Source organism: Myotis daubentonii, chromosome 3, assembly GCF_963259705.1.
Source record: "Myotis daubentonii chromosome 3, mMyoDau2.1, whole genome shotgun sequence".
NCBI lineage: Eukaryota > Metazoa > Chordata > Mammalia > Chiroptera > Vespertilionidae > Myotis > Myotis daubentonii.
The window spans coordinates 48,587,762-48,612,185 of record NC_081842.1 but is presented as its reverse complement, the minus strand read 5'-3'; the positions used below and the strand labels follow the sequence as shown (position 1 = coordinate 48,612,185).

General features: G+C 39.6%; 1 protein-coding gene and 1 pseudogene across 3 annotated transcripts in view; one reads left to right on the top strand and one right to left on the bottom strand.

Moving 5' to 3' along the window:
• P3H2 (prolyl 3-hydroxylase 2) overlaps positions 1–24,424 on the top strand; it is a 168,158-nt gene that overhangs the window by 106,268 nt on the left and 37,466 nt on the right. For all 3 annotated transcript variants that reach the window (XM_059687377.1, XM_059687375.1, XM_059687376.1), the window contains exons 2-3: positions 18,144–18,296; positions 21,943–22,132. In XM_059687377.1, coding sequence (XP_059543360.1) covers positions 18,144–18,296; positions 21,943–22,132 — 343 coding nt within the window. The remainder of the gene's footprint in view (positions 1–18,143; positions 18,297–21,942; positions 22,133–24,424) is intronic.
• LOC132230232 (large ribosomal subunit protein eL32-like) lies at positions 6,828–7,325 on the bottom strand (annotated as a pseudogene).

The window sequence follows — 24,424 nt, the reverse complement described above, 5'->3', positions numbered from 1 at the left end:
ATTATTATTTAGCCTCTCTGAGCTTCATTTTTCTCAGTGTAAAATTAGATATTAATTAACTAATTAATTAATATCCACCCAGCCTGCATATGATGATGATTTGAGATAATTTGTTAAATTTATTTATAAAATAAGTAGTAGGAGTTTGTTGTTAATTTTAGATGTGTACATACATATTTATTCCCTTCCCTTTGAGAATATGCACATTTTACCCAGGCATTTGCTCTTAGCCTCTTTTCCATTAGAGCTGGGATTTCCAAGAGTAGGATCTAGGCTCTCATTTATCTCCCTTTTATTCTTATAGGTCTCAGAATTCTCACTTCCTGCATAGGAAAGCAAATGTTAATAATTACCAATTCATAAAGCCTTTCCCATAGAGACTCTGCTCATATGGGACATGAGGCAATAATTAATGAAAGTGTAACAGAATCTCTCCAAGTAGAGGCAGGTGAGAATTCCTCCAGTGCCCCATGGGAGTGTTTTCAAATGAAAAGCATGAGCACTGCTTATATTATTTTGTAATAAGACCACATGTTCATCTGGGTAGAAAGAGTAGAGGTGGCGACTTCCAGATGGAAGGCTATGTTCATTTTAATGACTTGGCTGGGATTTCTCTCTGGTTGAAATTGGACTTGCTATGGAGTCTTTAAAATATACAAGGTTTTAGATTGACAGAAGGTGAGTCTTCCAGAAATGGGAACTGTGGCATTTTAGCACTTTATTGGCCTGCATGACATACTGTACTTTTGGAGTGTAAGTGTGTGGCCTGGTTCCATAGTGCTCAGGCTTCAAGGCCAGGTGGAGAACTGATTGGAGGTTTAGGGTGTACTGGCACCTGGAGCTCAGTGGGATTCATCTAATCTGCCTGTGTCACTATAGATCATTCTACATTGCTAGTATAACCTAGTAATTTAGACTTACTCCTTTCCAATGAGATGGAGATGTTTCTGGAAGAGAGCTTCAAAAGATTCAAGTCACTCCATTACTCTGAAATTTTCAAGTGCCCTTCCAAATATGACACCATATTTGCTTAGCTTCAAATCCACAATACTTTGGCACCAGTCTACTTCTTAAGTATTTTCAGCTACTCTAAACCCCACTCTCAATATTTGTACTCCCAACAAACTAATTCTCATGCATAGTATGTCCCCAGTGTCTTACCCATGATGAAATGCTCTCCCTGGCACCTCTGCCTATTGAAATCCCATCCATCCTTCAGTGTTCATTACAAATGCCATATTCAAATAAGATCTCCAGGACGACTCTCGGGATCCAAATCCACCTCGTTAGAAGTGATTTTTGCTACTTTGAATCTTATAGTAATCTTTTTTTTTCTTTTCTTATAGTCCCTTACTTAATCCTGAATTATAGTTATTTGTCTGATTTCTCATCCCGTTCCCAGAGTAGCTACTGAAAAACAGGACTTATCTCACTCATCCAATACTTAGCACACGACCTTCATTAAATGTTGAATTGAAAGACAAAGTAGAGTAACCTGAGCCTCAGGGACCCTAGAAAGACAAAGCTTATAGTACATATGCAGACAAGGTGGGAATATTGGATTCCATGGAGGATCATAGTGGCAATCTTTTCTTAGTACAAACCACCCAAACATGCAGCTACTAAACTCTGCCACAATATAACATTTCAAGGAGAAGGAAGCCAATGTAAACCACAGTATGTGCAAAGTCAAAATCAGAAACCCAGAGTTTTATAACCACTAAATATAATTTTATAGTCTATTTGATATGATTTTTCTAGGCTGTGGTTCAGTTCAAACAAGGCTCTTCAATCGAACACAATCCTAATTCTCTTCTGTACTCATTAGCAGCCACTTTGCAACTTTAATTTGGCTTATTCTGGGTGGCATGGAGAAAAGTATTCCTTTATGACTTTTGGAGAGATATATTTGGGTGTAACTGTTTGATAGACACTTGTCCAAAATGGTCTAGTCTTCATTTTCCTGCTGAATACAGAAGATTGGTTACTTAGTCTTAGACACATTGCATTTTACCAGAAAAATAATTAACTTTGGAATTAGAAGACCAGGATGTAGGATTCAGCTTTTCTATTAGGACCCATGTGGCCCTGAGAACAATTTCTTACTTGTCCATCTAAGTATAGTAAGAGGAGGTATCTTACACCAAATGATGTCTAAGGACCATATCTGCCAGAAGCCGGTCCATCCTTGGTGCTTGACACAGTTGCTGCAGGAAAGAAACATCTGCACAGCATATGTTTCAAGGGACCTGGCGTATATAGCATACTGTTCTTAATATGTTTGCTCCCCTTAGCGCTATGTGTTTTAACCAAGGTCACCTCTCCGAGAAAGATTGTTTCCCCAGGTAAGGATTTTTCCCTGAAGTTAGGGAGGGGATAAAACCCCTTAACTAAGTGCCAGATGGGTAGTTAATCACTTTAACTACAAACAATCACACTTAAGCTACATAATCTTTACTCCCTGGAATGGAAATAAGAAACGCCCTAACCTTTGTAATAGAAATTGACAGGATTAAAATCAATTGGTATAAATACAGATTAACAAGACAATGAACACCAGAACATGGCTGGAGATCCTAGCTAGGCTGCTGATCAACTGAACGCTGTCTCCGTGTCATTCCTTCTTCTCCAACTCTGTCCACACCTTTGGGGACCCATGGACCTGCTGGGGTTGGACCCCAGCACATATCAGTCTTTGCACTTTTGGATCACTTAGATGATGAATTAACAAGTAAAACCATTCTTTTATCAAAATTAATGAAGTTTACCCAAAGTGCAGGTTGCCACATATATACCAATAATGTAGAGTCTCAGAAAGCTAATTAGTCTTTGAATCACTCTGAAGCAGAAAGGATAATTCTTTGGTAAAAATAAATAAATAAATTGAAAAATGTAGAACACAGTAACCCATTCATGGAAGTTAGCTATCAGAGTAACATATTAAAGATTCTAAAATATTATTGTAAATATGCTTAACATTTAATATGCTTTATGTTACACTTAACTATAAAAACTTTTTTTATATGTCTTATGACCACCCAGAGAAATAAACATTTTAGCAAGATAACAGCTAATTACAAACCCAAAGACATTTTTTCCTGTCCTTCTAGATTGCGCTGAGTCGTTTGTATTAATCCTACCAGACCTGAGGCCCTGAACCTAACTGTCCCCTATACCTGGGCTCCTGAGCATTAAAGAGAAAAAACCAACATGATATAGAAAAATGTTAGTTACATGCAAACAAGTGGTTAGAATCAGATGGAACTTGGAGACATTGTAGAAAATAGGTCTACCTTTCATCTACCTTTCATCTAGCACCAGTATTCCACCTTTGTGTTGAAATTACAGAAAAATCGATACAGCGGTCTGGTAGGGTTACTATATAAATGATCATGCCCTCATTCTGGACAGTCTTCCCTTACTTTTTCTGAGCCAAAGATCCCAGATGTACATCAAGTGAAAACCTTGCCCAACACTTAACCAGTCAATTCTCAAATCAATATTCTTTACTAGTAAGAAGATGTATTCCTTTGTATGCCTTTTTATTATATCAAATATAAACTGGGTCAAATGAAATAATTATTTTCTCCAATCCACAATCAAATTTTGGAGTCACCTAAAAAAAGTACTGATTTACATTGCTGTTTCTATCATGTTCCTAATTGATTGTTTTTGGAATTTTAAGGATATCTTTAACTTTTACATGTCTTTTGGCTAATGCTATGGGCTGAATTGTCCCTCTCCCCCCTCAAGTTTATATGTTGAATTCTTAACTCTCAGTGTGATGGTATTTGCACATGGGCCTTTAGGAGGTAATTAGGTTTAGAGGAGTACATGAGGGTGGGGCCTCGTGATAGGACCAATGCCTCATAAGAAGAGACACCCAAGATCTTGCTTCCAGTTTATCCTACAATAACCAGGCTAACCTTTCCATGAGAGAGGATTATCAAGTCGATAATACATCTTCATTCTCATACCATTTTGCCTGCTGAGAAATGAGAAGTATTTCAGACTCCTGATTCCTGGTTCTGCATATAAGAAGCTTGGTGTTGCCATTCCATCCTAACAACAGGTACCAGTAAAAAGCTGAACAGACTGAAAAACCAATAACTTTTCTAGTGTGTACTAAAAGTGAGGACACTGTATTTAAAACAAAAGAAAAAAAAAACCTTCTGTAGACAACAATGTCAAGAGAATTAGATGACAAACAACAGACTAGGAAAAAGTATTTGCAAAAGACACATTTGAGATAAGGAATTGTTATCCAAAACATACAAAGAGTTTTTAAACCTCAAAAATAAGGTAACAACCCAACTAAAAAGTTTATCAAAGACCTTAACAAATACCTCACCAAAGAAGATATACAGTTGGTAAATAAGCATATAAAAATTCTCCATATCACATATCATCAAGGAATGCAAATTAAAGCAATGAGATACCACTACACACTGTTAGGATGGCCAAAATCCAGAATACTGACAGCATCAAATGCTGACAAGGACATGGAGCAACAAGAATTCTCATTCATTGCTGGTGGGAATACAAAATGATGAAGCTTCTCCAGAAAATAGTGTGGTAGTTCCTTACAAATTAAACTGCTCTTACCTTACTATTTAGGAATCTCACTCCTTGGTATTTACCCAAAAGAGTTGAAAACTTATGTTCACACAATAACCTGCACATGAATGTTTATAAAAGCTTTATTTGCAATGCCAAACTTGGAAGCAATGAAGACGTCCTTCAGTAGTTGAATGGATAAATTGTGGTATATTCCAGACAATGGAATATCACTTAATGTTAAAAATTAATGAGCTATCAAACCATGAAAAGACATGGAAGAACCTTAAGTGCATATACAAAGTGAAAGAAGACAACCCGAAAAGGCACAATATTGTTCAATTTCAAATATATGGTATTCTGAGAAAGGCAAATTTATGGAGAGAGTAAAAAGATCAGGGGTTGAGGTATGAAGGAATGAAATGATTGGAGAACAGGATTTTTAGAGCATGAAAAAGCTCTATATGACACTACAATGATATATACCTGTCATTATAAATTTCTACACACCCAAGAATGTACAATAGCAAGAGTGAAATCTATGGACTTTGGGTGATTATGATGTGCAGTGTAGTTCCTTAATTGTAACAAATGTACCATTCTGGTTGGGAATGTTGAGAATGGGAGAATCTTATGCCTGTGGATAGTGGGCATATTGGGAATCTCCGTTCTTTCCTTTCAATTTTGCTGGGAACCTAAAGTTGCTAACAAAAAAAAAAAAAAAAAAAAAAAGTCTTAAAAGGTTTTTCATAGCTACACCAAATATTTTAGTTTTATTTTTTGAATACTTTTTGGAGTGAGACAGTGGAGATTTTCATGACCACACTCTCTTACATGAACACGTAGATACATCTGTTTCTCTTTTCCCAAGAACAAAAATCAAAACACCTCAGTTTAGTGTTCATAGATCTCCATGATCCAGCCCTGTTCAACCTTGTTTTCCATTACTCTGCAATCAAGACCTTCCAACTGAAGCCAGGTTAGTCAAATTACTATGCTGTGAAAACATCTGAGTCATTCCTATTTTCCCCTTCTCCCCGCTATTCTGCATCAGAGATATCCACATGTTTTCTGTTATTAAGACCCAGCCTCAGTCCCACTTTCTCTGAACCTTCCCGGTGTCAACCAATGTTTGTTGGTGCCAATTCAATGCCAACAGGAATCCTTAATTTGGCGTGTGGTGAAGAAGAAACCTTTATTCAGTGCAGAAACAGCTCAGTTGTGACAAGGCACATCTGTGAAAACAACACAGCTGTGGAACAGCTCTATTGTGATATAGCACGGCTGTGAGGCAGCCCTGGGGCCAGGCCCCTCTCCAACTAGACAGCTCAGCTCTGCTCTGCTCCTTGCTGGTCCGCTCTGCACTGGTCTGCTCCACTCTGCTCCAATGAGACATAGTTGGTGTTTCAACTCAACCAGGAAAACACAGTTTTTGGTCTTCAGTGGAAAGGGAAAGTGAGCTCCCAGAGGGAGCTGGCTCATATAGACAAGTCCCTGCCCTGGTCTCTGATTGGTCTGTCCTCATGCAAATGAGGATTCCAAATCCTTGCAGATTGGTTGTTCTAAAATGCACTCACCTGATTGGTTAGAATGGAACTGCTCTGATTAGTGAAGTTGTTCATGGGGATATGGCACAATCCTATTGGTTAAAATTGGATTCCAAGAACTCCTTTAAAAGGGCTGACTCAGCCCAGCTGGCATGGCTCAGTGGTTGAGCATCAACCTATGAAACAGAAGATCATGGTTCAATTTCCAGTCAGGGCACATGCCTGGATTGAGGGCTTGACCCCCAGTGTGGGGCCATGCAGGAGGCAGCCAATCAATGTTTCTCTCTCATCATTGAGATTTCTCTCTCTCTCTGTCTTCCTCTCTGAAATCAATAAAAAATAAATAAAAGTAAATAAATAAAAGAGCTGGCTCAGATGGCAGAAACAATGCAGGCAGGCAGTTCAGTACAGAGGCCAGTGTTCAGTGCATACTTCTCCATGAAGTGTGGTTGGAGTGAGCATGAGAGTGAGAGGCCCTTGTGTAGAAATGGCTGCTAGGCTCTGGTTTTTTTTTTTTTTTTTGGTTTGTTTTCTTTCTTTTGTTGCTATTTAAATTTGAGCCCAGTTAGCCACCAGGATACCTTCTTAGTAGATGTCTTTTTTCTACACAGGTTACTGTGATTTTAAATTTATCTCAATTTTTATAGCACTGTGTTGCCTGTTAACCACTCATGCTGCCCTCTAATTCTGCAGAACTTTAGTTATTTTTTTTTGCCAGATGGCAGAATTTTATGATTTTATTAACACAAATACAATGTGTACACAATCTGTCTATTCATTTTCTTCACTGCGCAGCCTGGCATTGGGATTGGTGACTCTGATGGCTGGGCTGCTCTTTCCACAATAGCTTTGCGGTTCTTTGAGGAGACGTTGTGAGCAATCTCAGCACAGTAAGATTTATTGCACATCAGCAGCACTTCAAGCTCCTTGTCCTTATGGGCCAGGAACTTCCGAAAGCCACTGGGCATCATGTGCTTTGTTTTCTTGTTGTTCTGATAACCAATGTTGGGCATCAAGATCTGGCCCTTGAGTCTTCTGTGCACCCTATTGTCAATGCCTCTGGGCTTCCGCCAGTTCTGCTTAATTTTGACATATTGGTCTGACTGGTGCCAGATGAACTTCTTGGTCCTCTTTTTGACAATCTTGGGTTTCACAAGGGGTCTCAGGGCAGCCATGGTGCCGAGTAGGAAATGGCTGCCACCTCTGTAGGCAGCGCAGAGGAAGAGACAGAACCTTAGTCCTTGATATTAGTAGTTTGTGAATATGTACTTGCCCTACTGGACTATATTTAATAAAAGGTCAAGAACCATGTTGAAAATAGTTTTTATATTCAGATGGCAAACCATTCTTTTATGGACCAGATATGCACAGACTCACCTCTACTTAGAAATAGTAAATTAAAGTCCCAAATGTATGTTTGTGAATGTTTTAATAAAAGATGCAGATTGTAACCATTGTCTTGCCACTAATTTTCTGAGCAAATCCTTCTTCCACCTGTAAATGAAGCAGTGATACTAGATGATTTAAATAGAATTTCTAGCCCTGGTCACTTATGGTTAATGAAAGTTAGTATTCATAAGACCAATGCAAGTACTACAAAAATAACATAAGCATTAATGCTACCTGATATGTTCAATAAATGGATTTTGTCCAAGCTTTAACTCTTCACAAATTCACCTAGCCTGGAACTTCTTTCCAATACAGTCTGTTGGCTAAGGTACAGGAGAATGTTTGGATTTATATTTAACCTGTGTATAGGCAGGGATATTTAATTTATAGTACAGCCTGAAGGTTATTGCTGTGGATGAATGCTTATAAAGAGCAGATGTGATGGAGAGGAACTTATGAAACTGAAAGAATGTTGCCATCAAAACTACCTCTTTAATAAGACCATGTGACCTGTCAGGTTAAGAGCACCCATTAGTCAGTGTGATGGGTTATACCTAAAGGGACCTTAGTCCTTCTTGAAGCCCCTGCATGAGGGGTCTTTAGAGTGAAACTCCCCTTGGCTTCTAGCCATGGTGCCTTCCTTTACATGAGCTCCAGCAAATGTTTGGAAATACTTTATGACGTAATCTCCCCACCCTTACAAGAGCAAGAGAGAGTTTGTATTTCACAGGGGAATGTGGCATATTTATACCAAAAAGGTACAAGTGGAAAGGCTTTAGATTTGCTTGTTTGCTTTTCTTATATTTCTCACAGAGGAGTGATTTGGTGGAATGTTAAATTTGCTTTATAAGCACAAAATGGGAGATGTTAGAAGTAGTAATGACATTTTTCTATATGCTCACTAGACCCTGAAGCCCCCCCACCCCCACCCCCAATCATCAGTTTGGCCAGACTGTCTCCAGTGTTAGCTTTACCATTTTTAACAAGGCAAGGCCCAATTTATTTTTTTATTTTCCTTGGTCCACATGCCTCCACCTGCGAACCATGCAGGAAAGATGGGTGCCCGTGAGATTAACAGGAAAGAAACCTAAGCTTTGATTCTCGATTGTCTGGCTGCCTATTCCTTCTTGTATATGATAAGCATTTTGGGCCTGTAGCTTTATTTCACAAAACAAAGCTAGAGGCACACAAAAAAGTTTTGAAATTTTCATCTTCTCAAGAGCATAAAAATCAGTGCTAGATGTATATTAAGCTATTTTGCTATCAATTTTTAAAGACTACCTTAGAAGCAGAAAACCCAAATCCACAGTTAATTGCCATTTTGCAATCATATTTGACAATTCAATCCAAGTATTTGCAGGTTTGTAGAGTGTGGGGGGTGGTGAGGGAGGGAGGATGTGGTCTGGCTGCTGATGGCTACAGAGACATAATTCCAGTAGCGAGCAATTAGGAAGCTGGCTGTTGGCTCTAGAGATGTGATGTCCAGATAGATGTTTTTAAATGGGTCACTAGGGAAAGACAACATTCATCCCCATTTATCATAATGAAAACCAGGCGGAAGCAGCAAAGCATGAGTGAATGGTTAGAACAACAAACTTGGTTTTGAACCATGGAGTTCATTAGGGGCAGCTCAGTCTGTCCCAGCACTAGCTTCTACATGGTGCTATTGCTTATTGTTTGTATCATCATATGCCCTTGTACATAATGATCACCTGGGCCCAATGTGATGTAGAAGTTCATTTTTCAGCTTTTTGAAAAATTTTCCAATAGAGTTGAGTAGACAATAAATGACAATTTTTGGGTTATCAGTATTGTAAAGTTCTTTGAAAACTATACAACAACATACAAGGGTAAGTTCTTATTAACCTCATGTACGGGATCATTGTCACCAATATGAGGGTCCCAAAGGAGGGGACTACAGTTCTGAGCTCACAAAGAGGGACACTGGAATTCTATTTATTTATTTACTAAACTCAGACACGAATAAGATTTTTTACACGTTAAAGTGATGACTACTGCAGTAGTCATGGGACGTTGGCAAAACTAGAGTATGAATTGAGTGGCATCTACCTTCCAAAGAAATTTTAAAGAGGATTAAAGCTGTGGTTCCAAAAACAGTAGCAGGAAGCAAATGTCAGACAGGTCTTGGCGCAAACCTACTTTTCAGTAACCATTAGTCATCCTTCGACACCTCAAGGGAGACTTCTGGACAACACCACAGAGGTTAAGATGCCAGCCCAGTTCTTCCATATTACTCTGTCCCAATGTTTAGAACCAAAAGCAATAGAAATATATCAACACAACATACACACTAATTTAATTTGCTCCCTGGCAGAGATGACTTGCCCACATTCCATCCCAAAGATAGTATTCTCTCCTCCTTATCCAGCAGGCATTCAAGTCTTGGCTATTCTCTTGTTAGGAAATTAGACAATACACAGATGGCTTGAGGGATTTTGTCCAATTAAGCACGCAGTTATTTTTTGGCAGATACATTGAGGGTATTTTTTCTTTAAATAACTTCAGGGACTTTTTGTTTTAAATAGTCTCTAACCTGAGATCACATATTAATCACAAATTAGACTTTAATGACTAAAAGTTCTGCCTCTTCACTTTAGTTTTACCTTACCCTGAAAGATGGTTTTCATTGATAAGAAACCTTCTAACAAAGCTGATAGAACCTGTTGTTCTACTGTGCTTATAAGGGTAACCTCATTTGACAGTGGCTATTCACCATCAGTGTTTAACATTAAGTTGTAAACATCAGATTAAAGCTTCACTAGAGTATTTAGAAAGAGCAGGAAGATATTAATCAGGCTTAGGACTATAAGGAATTGAAGGAAAGACTATGAGCAGTTTGGCAAAAGAAAGTGTCTTTTAAAAGACACTCTTCCTTTCCAACTTATTCCACAGAGAAAATGTTACTCTTTAGAAATGTCACTTCCCATCTAATTCTTACCAAATAATACTTTGAAAACTGTAAATATTTACTTATAACCATGACTACATTTCAGACTAACATTCAATAAATGCAAAGATAAGATTACTTTCTGCATTTAGCATGAAAAACTAAAGATCACATGTAATTAACGTGTAATCTTTAAAGCTAGAAATTTCTAAATTTTCAACGTTAAAATATAGGAAAGAATTTAATTACTAGAAGTGTCCCTTACTATAGGGGTTTATTTTTTGAATAAGTTGTATCTTTTCTTGTCCCAAAGGACTTTGAGTTACCCTTCTAAAACAATTATTTGTATAATTAGATTTTTGAAATGGAAACAAAAACAACAACAAATTTAAAAAGGGGAAATATATGAGCTTCAAAAAAATACAACTGAGTTCTGAGCTTTCTAGTGGTCAAGGCAAAAAGGACAACACAACATATTATGCAGGCCTCATGTTATTTTACAAATTGTCAAAAGAAACAGTTATTTTGCATAACTGAATTATTAAAAATAATCCAATACATAGGTGTTTTTGCAAGTTACATTAACAGCACAAAGAATAGTACCATCACCAGAAACTGTGAAATAAGAATGCAACGTTGTTTTCCATATGGCCAATTTTTTCTTTTTCAATTACAGGTGTCATTCAATATGATTAACCAGCCCCAAAGTTTACATTTGAAACACTCTGACTTACAGAACTTAGTTTAATCTAGTAGTTCAAATTACTTCAAATTTTTGTTTTAAAATTTGCTGGGTCTTCATTGTTAGAGTATTCTTTTGATATATTAATTTAATTTAAATTAATTAATTAACTTGGTTTTGTGAAGGAAATTAACTTTGGGCTGGCAAGAATTTAAAGTAAATTTGGAGATACTAGCATGTGTTAAAATATCTACAAAAATGCCTGGTGTTATCCTTACTAAGAAAAAATTCTTACTGATCCATAAAAGGAAGACTAAAGTTGTTAGCCCATAAATTTTTAGTGTTTAGCATAATGTACATCCTGTAATCTGGTGACTTTTTTTCTCTTCAGCCAGTGTGTTTCCGCTGCTAAGTAGAACTTAAAGATTCTGCTGTGACTTAGAAACAGAATGTCGTGTCAGTTGGTAAGAAACCTCAAATAGGGTTAAAAATTCTCTAAAATTGCTAATATGTGAAATTTAAGTAAAGAGCCAAGGCAAAAATGATGGCACTTTATCAAAATGTAATGCATGATGCTGGGTGAATTCCAAAAGTTAAGGTGATGGAAGTACAAGTAGAGAAAGAACTCCCTTTTTTACTGAAAATGTTGATGTTTGAGTAGAAGAATGGAAATTACCTCACACTTGACCTTTTACCCTGATTGTATAAAAAAGGCTCCAGGAGATAGAAAGTGATCCTAAATATTCTATTTCACAAGTACACACTGTTCTTTACATGTTTTTATGTGCTTCAGAATGTCTTTTTCCTTCCTTGCGCGTGTCTTACAAGCTGTTTTAAATTTCCTATTCAAAATATGTGAGCTTCATATTTCTTCTAATTCAGAAAGAGGGAACTTGTATGTTTTCCCTAAAATATGCTTGGAAATTTTAGAATTCTTCTCTTTTGTGCTATGTGTTTGTCTTCTGAATTGAGAAACACTGCTATAGCAAGGATGGACAACATGGAAAGAAAGAGAAAGGAATGGAAGTTAGAAGGGAAAAAAGGAGGGGGACTGAGCTATCCTGTGATATTCTTATTCTGCAAAGTAAACATATTATCTCTGACCTGGATTACTGGTCTTCTCCTGCCTGCTACCAAAGACCTACTCTCCACATAGCAGACTGAATTCTTTTAAAATGCATGTCAGATAATGTTCCAAATTCTTTAATAGTTTTCTCCTACACTTAGAATGACATTCAAACTCTTTATTGTAGCCTACAAGTGATCTGTCCTCCAACTCCTCAAATCTCTTACCCTAGTCTCTGCTCTGCTTTTTAAAAATGTCCAGACTTTTCCACTTCAGGTCCATCTATTTCACTTGACATTCTTTTGCCTGGAACACTCTTCCTCCCATTTTGATCATGACTGACTTCCCAAAAATTTAGGTCTCACCTCAAAATTCCTTTGCAGAGAGACCTTCCTTCACTAATTTACCTAAATAAGTCCTGTTTTCATTCCAACAGCAGCCTCTTATAGTATTATTTGTTCAATGGTTTCTTTGTAGCACTTAGCACAAACTGAAATAATTTTCATTAATGATTTGTTTACCTGAGACTTGTCCCCCTGGATGAGACTGTGAACACCTGGAAAGAGCAGGTTCTTTATCCACTTGGGTCATGTGGGTATTCTATTCTCATTGACTACCACAATGTCTAGCACAGGCTCTGTGCAAAATAAATTTTAGCTAAATAAGTGAATGCATTAAATAAATAATTTTGGTATGACTGGAGTATTGGGCCCGTGTGTGTTTTCTTGAACAGGAGGGTGGTAAATTAGAAAACTTCTAGAAGTTCTTCTAGAACATTTTTGGGGAAAGTTTGCATAATGACAGATAGGAAGAAGTTATGCTAGAAAGATAGGGTGAGGGCCAAATCATGGGGGTTCTTGAATGTCATGGCACATAGTTTCTGGAATCTCTTTGTGGTCATTGGATAGGTGCTGAAGATTTTGAAGTAGTCAGTGTGTATGAAATGCTCCTTTATGATTAGCCCTGGAAAATCAGGTGTGTCTCAGAAGAGCCTCATTCCCTCAGCAGTGGACAGAGGGACTTCTGAATGCAAACAGGGTGTTGACTTAATCAGTGTTCATTTCTTTTCCACGTAGCATGACAACCACGTACAGTGTGCTTCTGGGCTGGCAGGAAAAAAATGTTGCTTAGTTCTTCAGAGTCCTAGGGGAAATGAGCCAGTGCTTCTTGAAGGCATGCCTGACCCCTGTCTCTCATATCTCAGTGCAACAGTGGGCTTCCTTAAAAGTGATACCATCTTGCTGTCAAATCATTTCCCTTTCCTCAGTTGTTCTTTATTTGCAATTTATTTTTCTGATGCATAGAGTTACCCTCACATTAGAACTATCCTCTCCTGTGGTTTGTTTTATTTTAGTCTTAAAGGAAACCCAGTTTGGAGCCTTTAATGTAGTTGGCTTTCTGTTTGTTTTAATAGAATAGTGGGTAGATCTTTCCTTAGCTGAAACCTTGTACCTACAAGGCATTGTAATAATCCCCAGCCAATAATATGGCATTATATAAAGTATACACCCAATTTACAACCTAAAAAAGTTCACCTGGACTTTCCCTACCACTTCAGATATGTGTATCTAATTTCTAAAATAAAGTACAAAAATATTAAGCTTCCAGTTAAAATAATGGCCTGTTTTATAGACTCTGGCAGCTAATTCTAGTTTCCTGAACTGGTTCACAATGATTTAAAAGCCTTGGCCAGTTCATGAGTAAGTTTTATGGTTTAAGTCATAGAATCTTTTTATACTTAAGGATGATGGTATTATGTTCAATACTGGGTTATAAATGGAGAAAGCACCAAATAAGCAAAAAACCAATGTGGTCAAATTTAAGAAAAGGAACCAGTGTATCAACATTGTCTGACAGTTTTTAGGAGCTACTGGATCACAGTCATCAGTGGTCAACAGTATTGGGAGCTCTCAGTGGGAATAATGACTTCTGAGATGTTATTAAACTTATATCGTTTCAGTACATGGTAGCTAATGAAGCACACTCCCATATAGTATACTAATATACCTTCTGATTTGTGTGTAAAATATTTACCTGCCAGAAGTTTCTTTTCTCTTTTCGTAGACATTTCATAGACATCTGTATGTGAAGTAGGTGGGAAACAAAAAGATAAATAAGTCATATGGTCCCTTTCCTCAGAGTTCTAGTCAGAGAAACAAACATACTTAGGTAGACACAATGTATGGCAGCATATAAGTGACAGTAGAGGAAAAGGGATCACATTGCAATGCTTGGCTACAGCTACAGAATGGGGAAAGAATCTATTAGAGAAAGCAGAGTTGAAGTTAGGCTTCATAGGAGATGTTAGATTTCATCCAGAAAAGACCAAGGGACAAAGGGTCTCTAGGTCAATGGAACAAATTGAGCAAAACATGAAGGTAGGAAAATGTAAAACAAATATTGATTTATGTTCTATCACTTATAATGGTGCTATAGAACTTGAGTATGCCAGTGCAAGTATGTTTGGTTCATGACTTATAGTTTGACTCTTAACTGGAGGCAGTTTTCACAACCACAAGAACCTTAACAATACTTACAAATTATGTATCCATGAGCATTATATACTACTAGAGGCCCGGTGCACAAAAATTTGTGCACTCGGGGGGGAGGAGGGGTACCTCAGCCCGGCCTGTGCCCTCTCGCAGTCTGGAATCCCTCGGGAGATAACGACCTGCTGGCTTAGGCCTGCTCTCCAGTGGCAGAGGGCAGGCCCAATCCCTAGGTGCAGCCCCTGGTCGGGCACAGAGCAGGGCGGATTGGGAAGTTGCGATGCCACCCTCAGCCACGCTCAGGGTAGGGCTGATTGGGGGGTTGGGGCACCGCCCCCTGTCACACTCAAGGCAGGGTTGATGGGGAGGTTGTGGCACCACCCCCTGTCACGCACAGAGCAGGGCCAATCAGGGGGTTGGGGAGCTCCCCCCTGTCATGCACAGAGCAGGGCCGATCAGGGGGTTGGGGAGCTCAACCCTGTCACGCACAGAGCAGGGTCAGTCAGGGGGTTGGGGAGCTCACCCCTATCACGCACAGAACAGGGCCCATCAGGGGGTTGGGGAGCTCCCCCCGTCACGCACAGAGCAGGGCCGATAGGGGAGTTGGCGCACTGCCCCCTGTCACACACAGAGCAGGGCGGATCAGGGGGTTGGGGCGCCGCCACTCTCACACTCAGGGCAGGGCCGATGGGGAGGTTATGGCTCTACCCCGTCACACACAGAGCAGGGCCCGTGGGGTGGGGGGGTTGGGGTGCCGCACCATGTCACACACAGAGCAGCAGGGTGATCAGGGGGTTGGGGAGCTCCCCCCTATCAGGCACAGAGCAGGGCAGATCAGGGGGTTGGGGTGCCTTCCCCTATCACAAACAGAGCAGAGCCGATAGGGAGGTTGTGGCCCCGCCCCCTGTCACACACAGAGCCTCAGGCAGATCATGGGGTTTGGGCACTGCCCCCTGTCATGCCAATCCCGGTGCCGTGAGGCCTCTCAGCTCCGCTGATCCGGGTGCTGGGAGGCATATTACCCTTTTACTATATAGAATAAAGGCCTGGTGCATGGGTGGGGGCCAGCTGGTTTGCCCTGAAGGGTGTCCTGGATCAGGGTGGGGGTCCCCACTGGGGTGCCTGGCCAGCCTGGATGAGGGGATGATGGCTGTTTGCAGCTGGTCACACACCTTTCAGGGTGGGGTCCCCACTAGGGTGCCTGGCCAGTCTGGGTGAGGGGCTGAGGGCTGTTTTCAGACTGGGACTGAAGCTCCCAACTGCTCCTTTTTTTCTTTTCTTTTTTTATTCTGGGCCAGCTTTAGCTCTGAGGCTTGGCTCCAGCTCTGAGGCCTCAGCTGCTGAAAACAGGTATCTGGTTTGTTTCGGTTCTATAATCAAAACTCTGTATCAACTCCAGCTCTGAGTCCTGGCCGGCTGAAAGCTGGTTTCTGGGGTTTTGTTTAGCTTCTATATTTGTTACAATGTTTTTTAAACTGCAAGCTCAGAGGCCGGCAAGGCAGGCGGGGAACGTTGCAGTCCTCCATCACTGAAGCAAGCAAGCCTCATGTTCAGTTTAAGCTGCCTGGCTGCCGGCCACCATCTTGGCTGGCAGTTAATTTGCATATCGCCCTGATTAGCCAATGGGAAGTGTAGCGATCGTACGCCAATTACCATGTTTGTCTTTTATTAGATAGGACTAGAGGCCCCATGCACAAAATTTGTCTAAGGGATTCCGCCCTCCCAGCAGCCCCAGCTGCCTTGTGGCCCCACCTCCCACCCACTGGTTGTTCTAGAAGGTAATCCTGGAAGGTCATTCTTGAAGGTCATTCTGCCATCTTGTCTAATTAGCATATTAGCTCTTTATTATATAGGATATCCATCATTAAGGAGAGCATATTTACATCCCTGCAACTGATAGATCATGTATAAGTTGTATTATGTTGTTTATTTTATTTGAGTTTTAATGATTTCTGAAGCACATTCATATATATTGCACAATTAATTTCTTCCAAAATCCTATGTAGTAGATGGTATGTGTGTTTTATGGGCATTTTTCTTAAAGGAGAACTGAGGCACAAATGCTTAGATGACATTTTCCAGGTTCACACCATCACCCAATTTATAACCTAGTCTTTTTCCTCTATATCTATATACTTGCTTCTATGTAGATGTCCACAAAATTCATATTTATTTGTGTTAGTGTGTGAGATATTGAGGAAATTTAGCGTGTGAGATATTGAGTTAGCGTGTGAGATATTGAGAAAGAAACGAGGTCCAAAATTAGTGATTTTGACAGTCAAAGTAATTCTGGGAGCATACAATTGAGAACAAAATCAAAGTGGTAGGGAAAGTTGATTTCAGATAAGATTTAATAGAAGGAATGCCAGTAGGTAGTAATATGAAAATTAAAGGGGAATGGGGAACATTTTACTATTATTAGACAACTTTAAGGATGTCAGGTCTTGAAATAAGCCAGTTTATCTTTTCTGAGGTAAGGGTTAAGATTCTTTATATATCATGAGATCCAATTACTGGGGACTTTATGTTACTCATAGTTAAGTGGCCAAACTGTTAAAAGTATACTAAGTTGAATCTTCTATGCTATTCCATGATTTTACATTTACTTGTTCAGGAACAATTAGTTTTTAATTCTTTATACTTTAAAATAGATCAAACATTATTTGGATTTACCATGGAAAAGGCTACTAATATTCAGTTTTCTGATATGGGGCAAATAGATCTATCTACAGATATTCTTCATGACTAAAGCATAAGGAAACATGTCTTAAATTGAGTAAATTTAATTGCATTTTGTTAAAAATTTATCACTGTATGTTACATGGAAAGCAGTATATTAAGTGGGTTAGGAGAAGATTTATAGTGTCTATATAGCAGTTATTAAAAGTTCTTCCTTTCGAATTAATGAGAATCAAACTTGTAAATTTGAAATCAAATACCTCAATAAAAGGAGCGTGGTAGAACATTGTATGTGCTGTATTTCACATCTCTTATTAGAATAATTTAATCTTACAACTTTGTATTCTTCATATTCTACAACCTGGTAACACATTTGGTGTAGTAGATGATATACCCAATCCCATGCTTTGGAAAATCAGAGGTGTGTTTATACTCCCATTGTTAGGACTAATGCAAAAGGGACAAAAAGAAATGAAGAGAAAAATATAAGACAAAGATTTGAAAATATGAATTAGAAGTGGCACAGCACTGGCAGCTTTTTATTTTGATTAATTATAAAACAAATTGAAAATTCAATTTCCAGAAAACACAGATGACTTAGAAAAGAGGGGAAGAGAATGAACTTGTAACAAAGTACATGTATCCATTCTCACTAAACCCAAATCATCCACATGTCATTTTAGTAGTACTATTTATTAACCTCCTGCCCTTTGGGATGGAGGTTTAATATCGTGAATGTGAACTGTCACTTTCAAGCCTAGTACTGAGCCTGGTTTAGAAATATTTACCTTTATTTGATCCTTTTTTTCCTTCTTCTTCTCCACAGCTTAACCAGTTGGAAAAAGCAGTGGAAGCAGGGCACACATTTTTCATGGCCAATCCTGAACACATGGAAATGCAGCAGAACATTGAGAATTACAGAACAATGGCCGGTGTCGAAGAATCCCAATTGGTAGATCGAGAAGCCAGACCACACCTGGTGAGCTCTGGGGACCCCTGCCAACCATGTGGAGCTAAATGCTCCTAAGTTTCATTTGCCTCAAAGCAGATTCCTGTGAATGGATATCTCAAAATGGTTCCTGATTTCCAAAACAGTGACATTTTTATGCTTCTAGAGTTATTACATAAAATGTTATAATTATCATGGTTAAAAAATTGAGAGACAATGAAAATTATTTTAGAAAATCAGTTTGACATGGTGAAAAGTAGAATATTATATAAATATCTGTAACCCTTTCTGAGCTTCAGCTCCCCCGCCAGCATTATTTTCCACCTGGGACTTGAGCCAATGTGAACTTCTCAGGTCACACTATAGTTTCCTAGCTCCAAGTCCCCGTGGTTTTTCTGTTGTACCTGTACTTTCAAATTCTGGGGTTTTGGTTTCAAGCTATATAATTATTTGTTTACTTAAGATGATAATATGTTGAAAGGGCTTCTTTTACAATTAGAGACATTTCTATTCTCAACATGTGGACTCCATGATGATTAAATAAAATGATAAGAGAGGAAGATTTTAAATGGAAGCCTCCCCTCCCCCCTTATTTTTTCAACTGGGCCAGGCCAGGAAATGGTTGTCATGTCCACCCCCATCAATCTTCCTGCCTTTTGTTGCATGGCCCTACCTACATTCAAAAGGATTAGAAAGTATCCTCTTTTTTGGGGGTGGGGGGAAGGACTAGGTCCCATGCAGCCAGAAAAAGCCCAGGATTTAGTACTGTAGCCAGCACAAAATCACACTGCTCTTTAAGTAAGATGAAGAGAAATATGTCAATACACATTATAACTACAGCACATTTGTGATAATATAAAACTAAAGGAGCTTGGTAACCTTCTCTGCCAATATATGACCTGGCATACTAAGGTCTAGCTAATAACTTCAAGATCTCATAATTTTCTCATAATTGTGCAGTTCCTCTATCTATCTTTCAGCCCCGTATGTCACAATTCCATCAGTCAATATGAAAGAGGACATGAAAGGGTCTGAGCTGTCTGCTGCTACCTACAAATAAGTAGAGACGAGGTTGAATCTTTGTGGTGCATTTATTTATTAATCAGAAAGCCAGCAATCTGAGGGAGGAGCAGAAGTGTAACACGCTGAAAAGATGGTTCTAACAGTTCATTTTAAACAAGCTCTTATATAGGGTTAGTGGTTGGGAAAAATTTTAAAGTTAGTGAGTTCCCAGGGTGTGTCTCTTTCATTGTATTTGTAAAGATTAGCCACAAGTGCTTCAAAGATTAGCCCCAAACGCTATCTCCCTTCAGATAGGTTCTGTCCTTGATCTGGGCTCTGGACTGCGTTATCTCCAGGGCCTGTTCTCCTTCCTTATTTTTTTTTTTCCCCTTTTTAAAATATTGCTTTATTGATTTCAGAGAGGAAGGGAGAGGGAGAGAGAGATGGAAACATCAATGATGAGAGATAATCATTGATTGGCTGCCTCCTGCACGCCTCACACTGGGGATTGAGCCCACAACCTGGGCATGTGCCCTTGACTGGAATCGAACCTGGGACTCTTCAGTCCGCAGGCCGATATCCACTGGCAAACCGGCTATAGCTGTTCTCCTTGTTATAACATGTCCTTTAGTTCCCCAGGATTTGTAAGAAAATCTCTTCTTTATAGTGAGTAGCTATCAAACAACTGTGATTCTATTTCTATTTAGTGCCCCTTCCCTGTCATTCCCCATTATTTTAAGTCTTATATCTATGAGATTAGTTTTTTATGGAAAGCATCTTACTGCTGAAGGAGAGGGGAGGGTGGAGTCCTGCCTATCCCAATGTATAACAGTCCATCTACACAGGCTGTCACTATATTTTCCAGGGGGAGTTGAAGCATGCGATAGGGCCCATGTTCCCATTTACCACACATTCCACCCCAACATGGATGCTTTCCTTTCCATTCCCATACAATATGCCCATATATTTTCCACATATATCCTGGAGAGGGAGGAGGATGGGTGAGACATTACATTTGTTTTTTTTTTACAGCAGTCGTATAGCATATAGTAAAGGAATAATAAAGATATAGATTTATACATATTAGTATCAAAGTACATAAAGTTGATTGTCAGTCCCAAGAACATTTTTAAATTATGTTAAGATTGGACCATTCTGTCAGGTTGACCGGATTTGTTCTCCAAAGCAGCCCAGCAGTCGCAGAGAGGGACATTTTATTAACAAACCTAACAGTCTGAAACATTGGACCTGAGAGCCACTTCATTAGCCCATCTTGCAGAGCTGTGAGCCTGCACTGAACTAAGGAGAATAAGACAAATGTTTAGTAGGTACCAAGAGAGGCAAATGAGCACCAGTGGGTAGTATACAGGCCATTGCTCTATCCTGTGTAAAAATAATGGCTTGTTCATGTGGTCTTTCTGGTCTTCTATACCATACCTTTTGACAAGTGACATCCCCTCCAGCGCAGAATACTAGTTGTGAGAGGAGGAATACAAATCTTCCAGATCAGAGGTCCTCAAACTTTTAAAACAGGGGGCCAGTTCACTGTCCCTCAGACATCCCACATATGTGCACTGTGGGCCCGGGATGAGTCGGCTGCTAAGCAGGACAGGCAGCGGCGGCTAAAACACCCGGCGGGCCGGAAAAATGTTTTCGGCGGGCCGCATGTGGCCCGCGGGCCATAGTTTGAGGACCCCTGTTCCAGATGGAATAGTAGTTGGCACTTAACAGTTATGGTAGGTTATAAGAGCAAGCCCGGGGCAAGACCCTCCTCCCCCGATGGGGCTGGGGGAGCGCACCAGCAGGTACCAGTTTGAGTTTCCCAGGGCCAGGTTAATACACTAGCTCTAGGGTATTAACCCGGGGTGCTGGCAACAACAGGTTATTCTCCACTCCCCAACAAGGTCCTATTTTCAGCCCCTTTCCATATCTGGGACCAAAACCCTTTTGGGATTTGGAGTCTCCCCTGTGGTTGCCAGAGACCCCCATGACATCCCCTCCTGGGTTACATGTATGTTTAATTGCCCAGGTAGGGCTAGATCAGTGATGGCGAACCTATGACATGCGTGTCAGAGGTGACACTCGAACTCATTTTTTTTTGGTTGATTTTTCTTTGTTAAATGGCATTTAAATATATAAAATAAATATCAAAAATATGAATCTTTGTTTTACTATGGTTGCAAATATCAAAAAATGTCTATATGTGGCACGGCACCAGAGTTAAGTTAGGGTTTTTCAAATTGCTGACACGCTGAGCTCAAAAGGTTCGCCATCACTGGGCTAGATCATAGATACCAAGCACCTGCACCTATTTAACTGCTCTTTTGCCTCTCGTAAGCCTGCAGTGCTCCTCCTGCCAATCCTACTGTGGGCTTCTCCTTGTAAGAATTATAGAGGTTTCAGGTGCAGACAGTATAGTCTTGAGTGTGTTCAGGAAGAAAATGAAATTGACCGACACCACACTAGTTGCCCAGTTAAGTCCTTTCTTATCTACAATTAGTTGAAACTGGGGAAGTTATACTTCACCTCCCAGTGCCATCCTTTTTTACCCCGTTACAGCGCAGGAGTCCAATATCCCACCTGCCTGAGTGGTCCCGAGTCTGCATGAACCCTGCCATCCAAGTGCCCTGTGGGTGGGTGCTATTTGAAAAAAAGTTTTTCTGTGTCTTTGCAGGAGAGTTACAGTGCAGGAGTCAAACATTACGAGGCCGATGACTTTGACCAAGCTATCAAGTACTTTGAACAAGCTTTGAGAGAATATTTCAATGAAGATACAGAGTGTCGAGCCCTGTGTGAGGGGCCTCAGAGATTTGAAGAGTATGATTATTTAAGGTATAAAGCTGGTCTCTATGAAGCTATTGCAGGTAAAACTTACTTTTTTTCTTTTATGATTTTAAATTTATAAATTTATAATTTTTTAATTTATTTTATGATTATAGAAATACTGCATGCAATCTCTAAAAATATTTCAACAACATAGAAGTGTATATATATATATATATATATATATATATATATATATAGTAAGAAGTGAAAGATTCTCATATATCTAAACACTCCTATCTGCTATAGATACATTTATGTAGTTTAAATTTTGGTGACTGTGCTCCCAAACATTTTCAGATGCATATCTAAATATTTATGTAAGATAATTCTATTTTTTATAAAAATAGGACAATACTACAAATACTAATTACCAGCATATTTTTTGTTTTATTTTATGCTTAACAATGTACTGTGGACTTCTTCTCGTGTAAGTACATGGAGATCTACCTTATTGTATTTAATGGTTACACAATGTTCCATCATATGGTGACAGCACAATTTATTCGACCAGTTTTTTACTGATGAATATTAAGGAAGTTGCAATTTATTATTCCTATAAACAATGTAGTAGTGAATACTTTTATATAGTATTCTTTAGTTATTTAAAAGGTTATTCTATTATATGTGAGAATTTAATGTGTTACAAAGTAGTATTTAAAATAGTAGGTAATATACATTCTACATTAATTGAGGAGATTAGCTAGTTAACCATTTGTGGTGGGAAGTGAGTTTTTTGGTGTATATAAAAATATACACAAAAATGCATTCTATTTATATTAATAATTTAGGTGTAAAAATAAAACTGTTAGAAGAAAATGCAGAAGAACATTTGTGTAATAGTAGGAAGGAAAAGCTCTTCTTTGTATGGCAAAAACAAGAAATATGAAGAAAAAGGTAGACCTTAGTAAGGCAAACACAAAAGATACAGTAAGTCAAGCTGATTTACAAAGGACAAGTGGGAAAAATTGAAAAAAAAATATTACAGGCAAAGTGTTAGTATCCTTAATATTTAAATGGAGCATGTAAATTATTATGAGTAGTAATTTATTTGTTATTTACTAGTAGTAATAATAATAACAAATAGTCACTTTGCAGTTACAATATACAAAGCACTTCTTTATCTCTCTTTTAATTCTCTAAACAACTTCTTGTGTAGATACTATTGTTATTCACTCTCTTCTTTTTTAAAAAATGAGGAATTTGTACCTCAGAAAGACTAAGTAATGTGATTAAAGTAAAACTTGGAATCCAGACTAGACATTTCTCACTCTGGGGCCCAATTTTTTAAAAGTTTACACAATTGAAAAATGAGCAAAGGGTGATTTATTCAATAACAGATGTTTTACAAATAATTGTTGAGTGTGTAGTATGTTCCAAGTTATAAAAATGGTAGAGGCCTGGTGCACGAAATTCATGCACAGGGAGTGGAGTGTCCCTCAGCCCGGCCTGTGCCATTTTGCAATCCGGGATCCCTCCAATAGGGTCCATAGGCCTGGCTGGCGATCAGGCCTATTGGGGCTTTCCTTTCCCCTACTGCCAGCAGCCGACCTCTCCCCTGCTGCTGCCACTGCTTGCCATCTGTGCAGTGCAGCTCCCCTGTCCTCCACCACCAGTTGTCTCCCTCTGCAGGCCACAGGCACAGGCATGAGGTGGGATTGCTTGACTGGCCTGGCCTCCCTCTGCGGGGCGATTGGTCCTGGGGCCCCCAGATCAATCACTCTGCAGAGGGAGGCCCTGCCCACATTCCGCAGCACAGCCAGCCTGGTGGCCTGAGCCTCCCTCTGTGAGGCGATTGTGGAGTGATATTCGGGCCCCCTGATCAATCACATTGCACCTTCCTTGGCTGCCCCATGCCAGTGTGTGTCATAGTGTGGTCCTCTAGAAGGTCGTCTGGATGGTAGTTCTGCTGTTCAGTCGTTTGGTCGATTTGCATTGCTGGGGTCCAACCCCAGCAGGTCCAGGAGTCCCCAAAGGTGTGGACGGAGTCGTCGAAGAAGGAATGACACGGAGACAGCGTTCAGTTGATCAGCAGCCTAGCCAGCATCTCTAGCCAAGTTCTGGTCAGGATCTCCAGTGAAGTTCTGGTTAGGATCTCCAGCCAGGTTCTGTGTCCACGTTCTCTTGCTATGTTCTCCAGCCAGGTTCTGTAGCCATGTTCCCTCGCTAGGTTCTCCAGCCAGGTTCTGTCCAGCTTCTCCTGCCAGGTTCAGTCACCAGGTTCTAGTCAGGTTCTCTTGCCATGTTCTATCCAGGTTCTGTAGCCAGGTTCTGTCTCTAGGTTCTTCAGCCAGGTTCTCTCGCTAGGTTCTGTCTCTAGGTTCTGTGTCCAG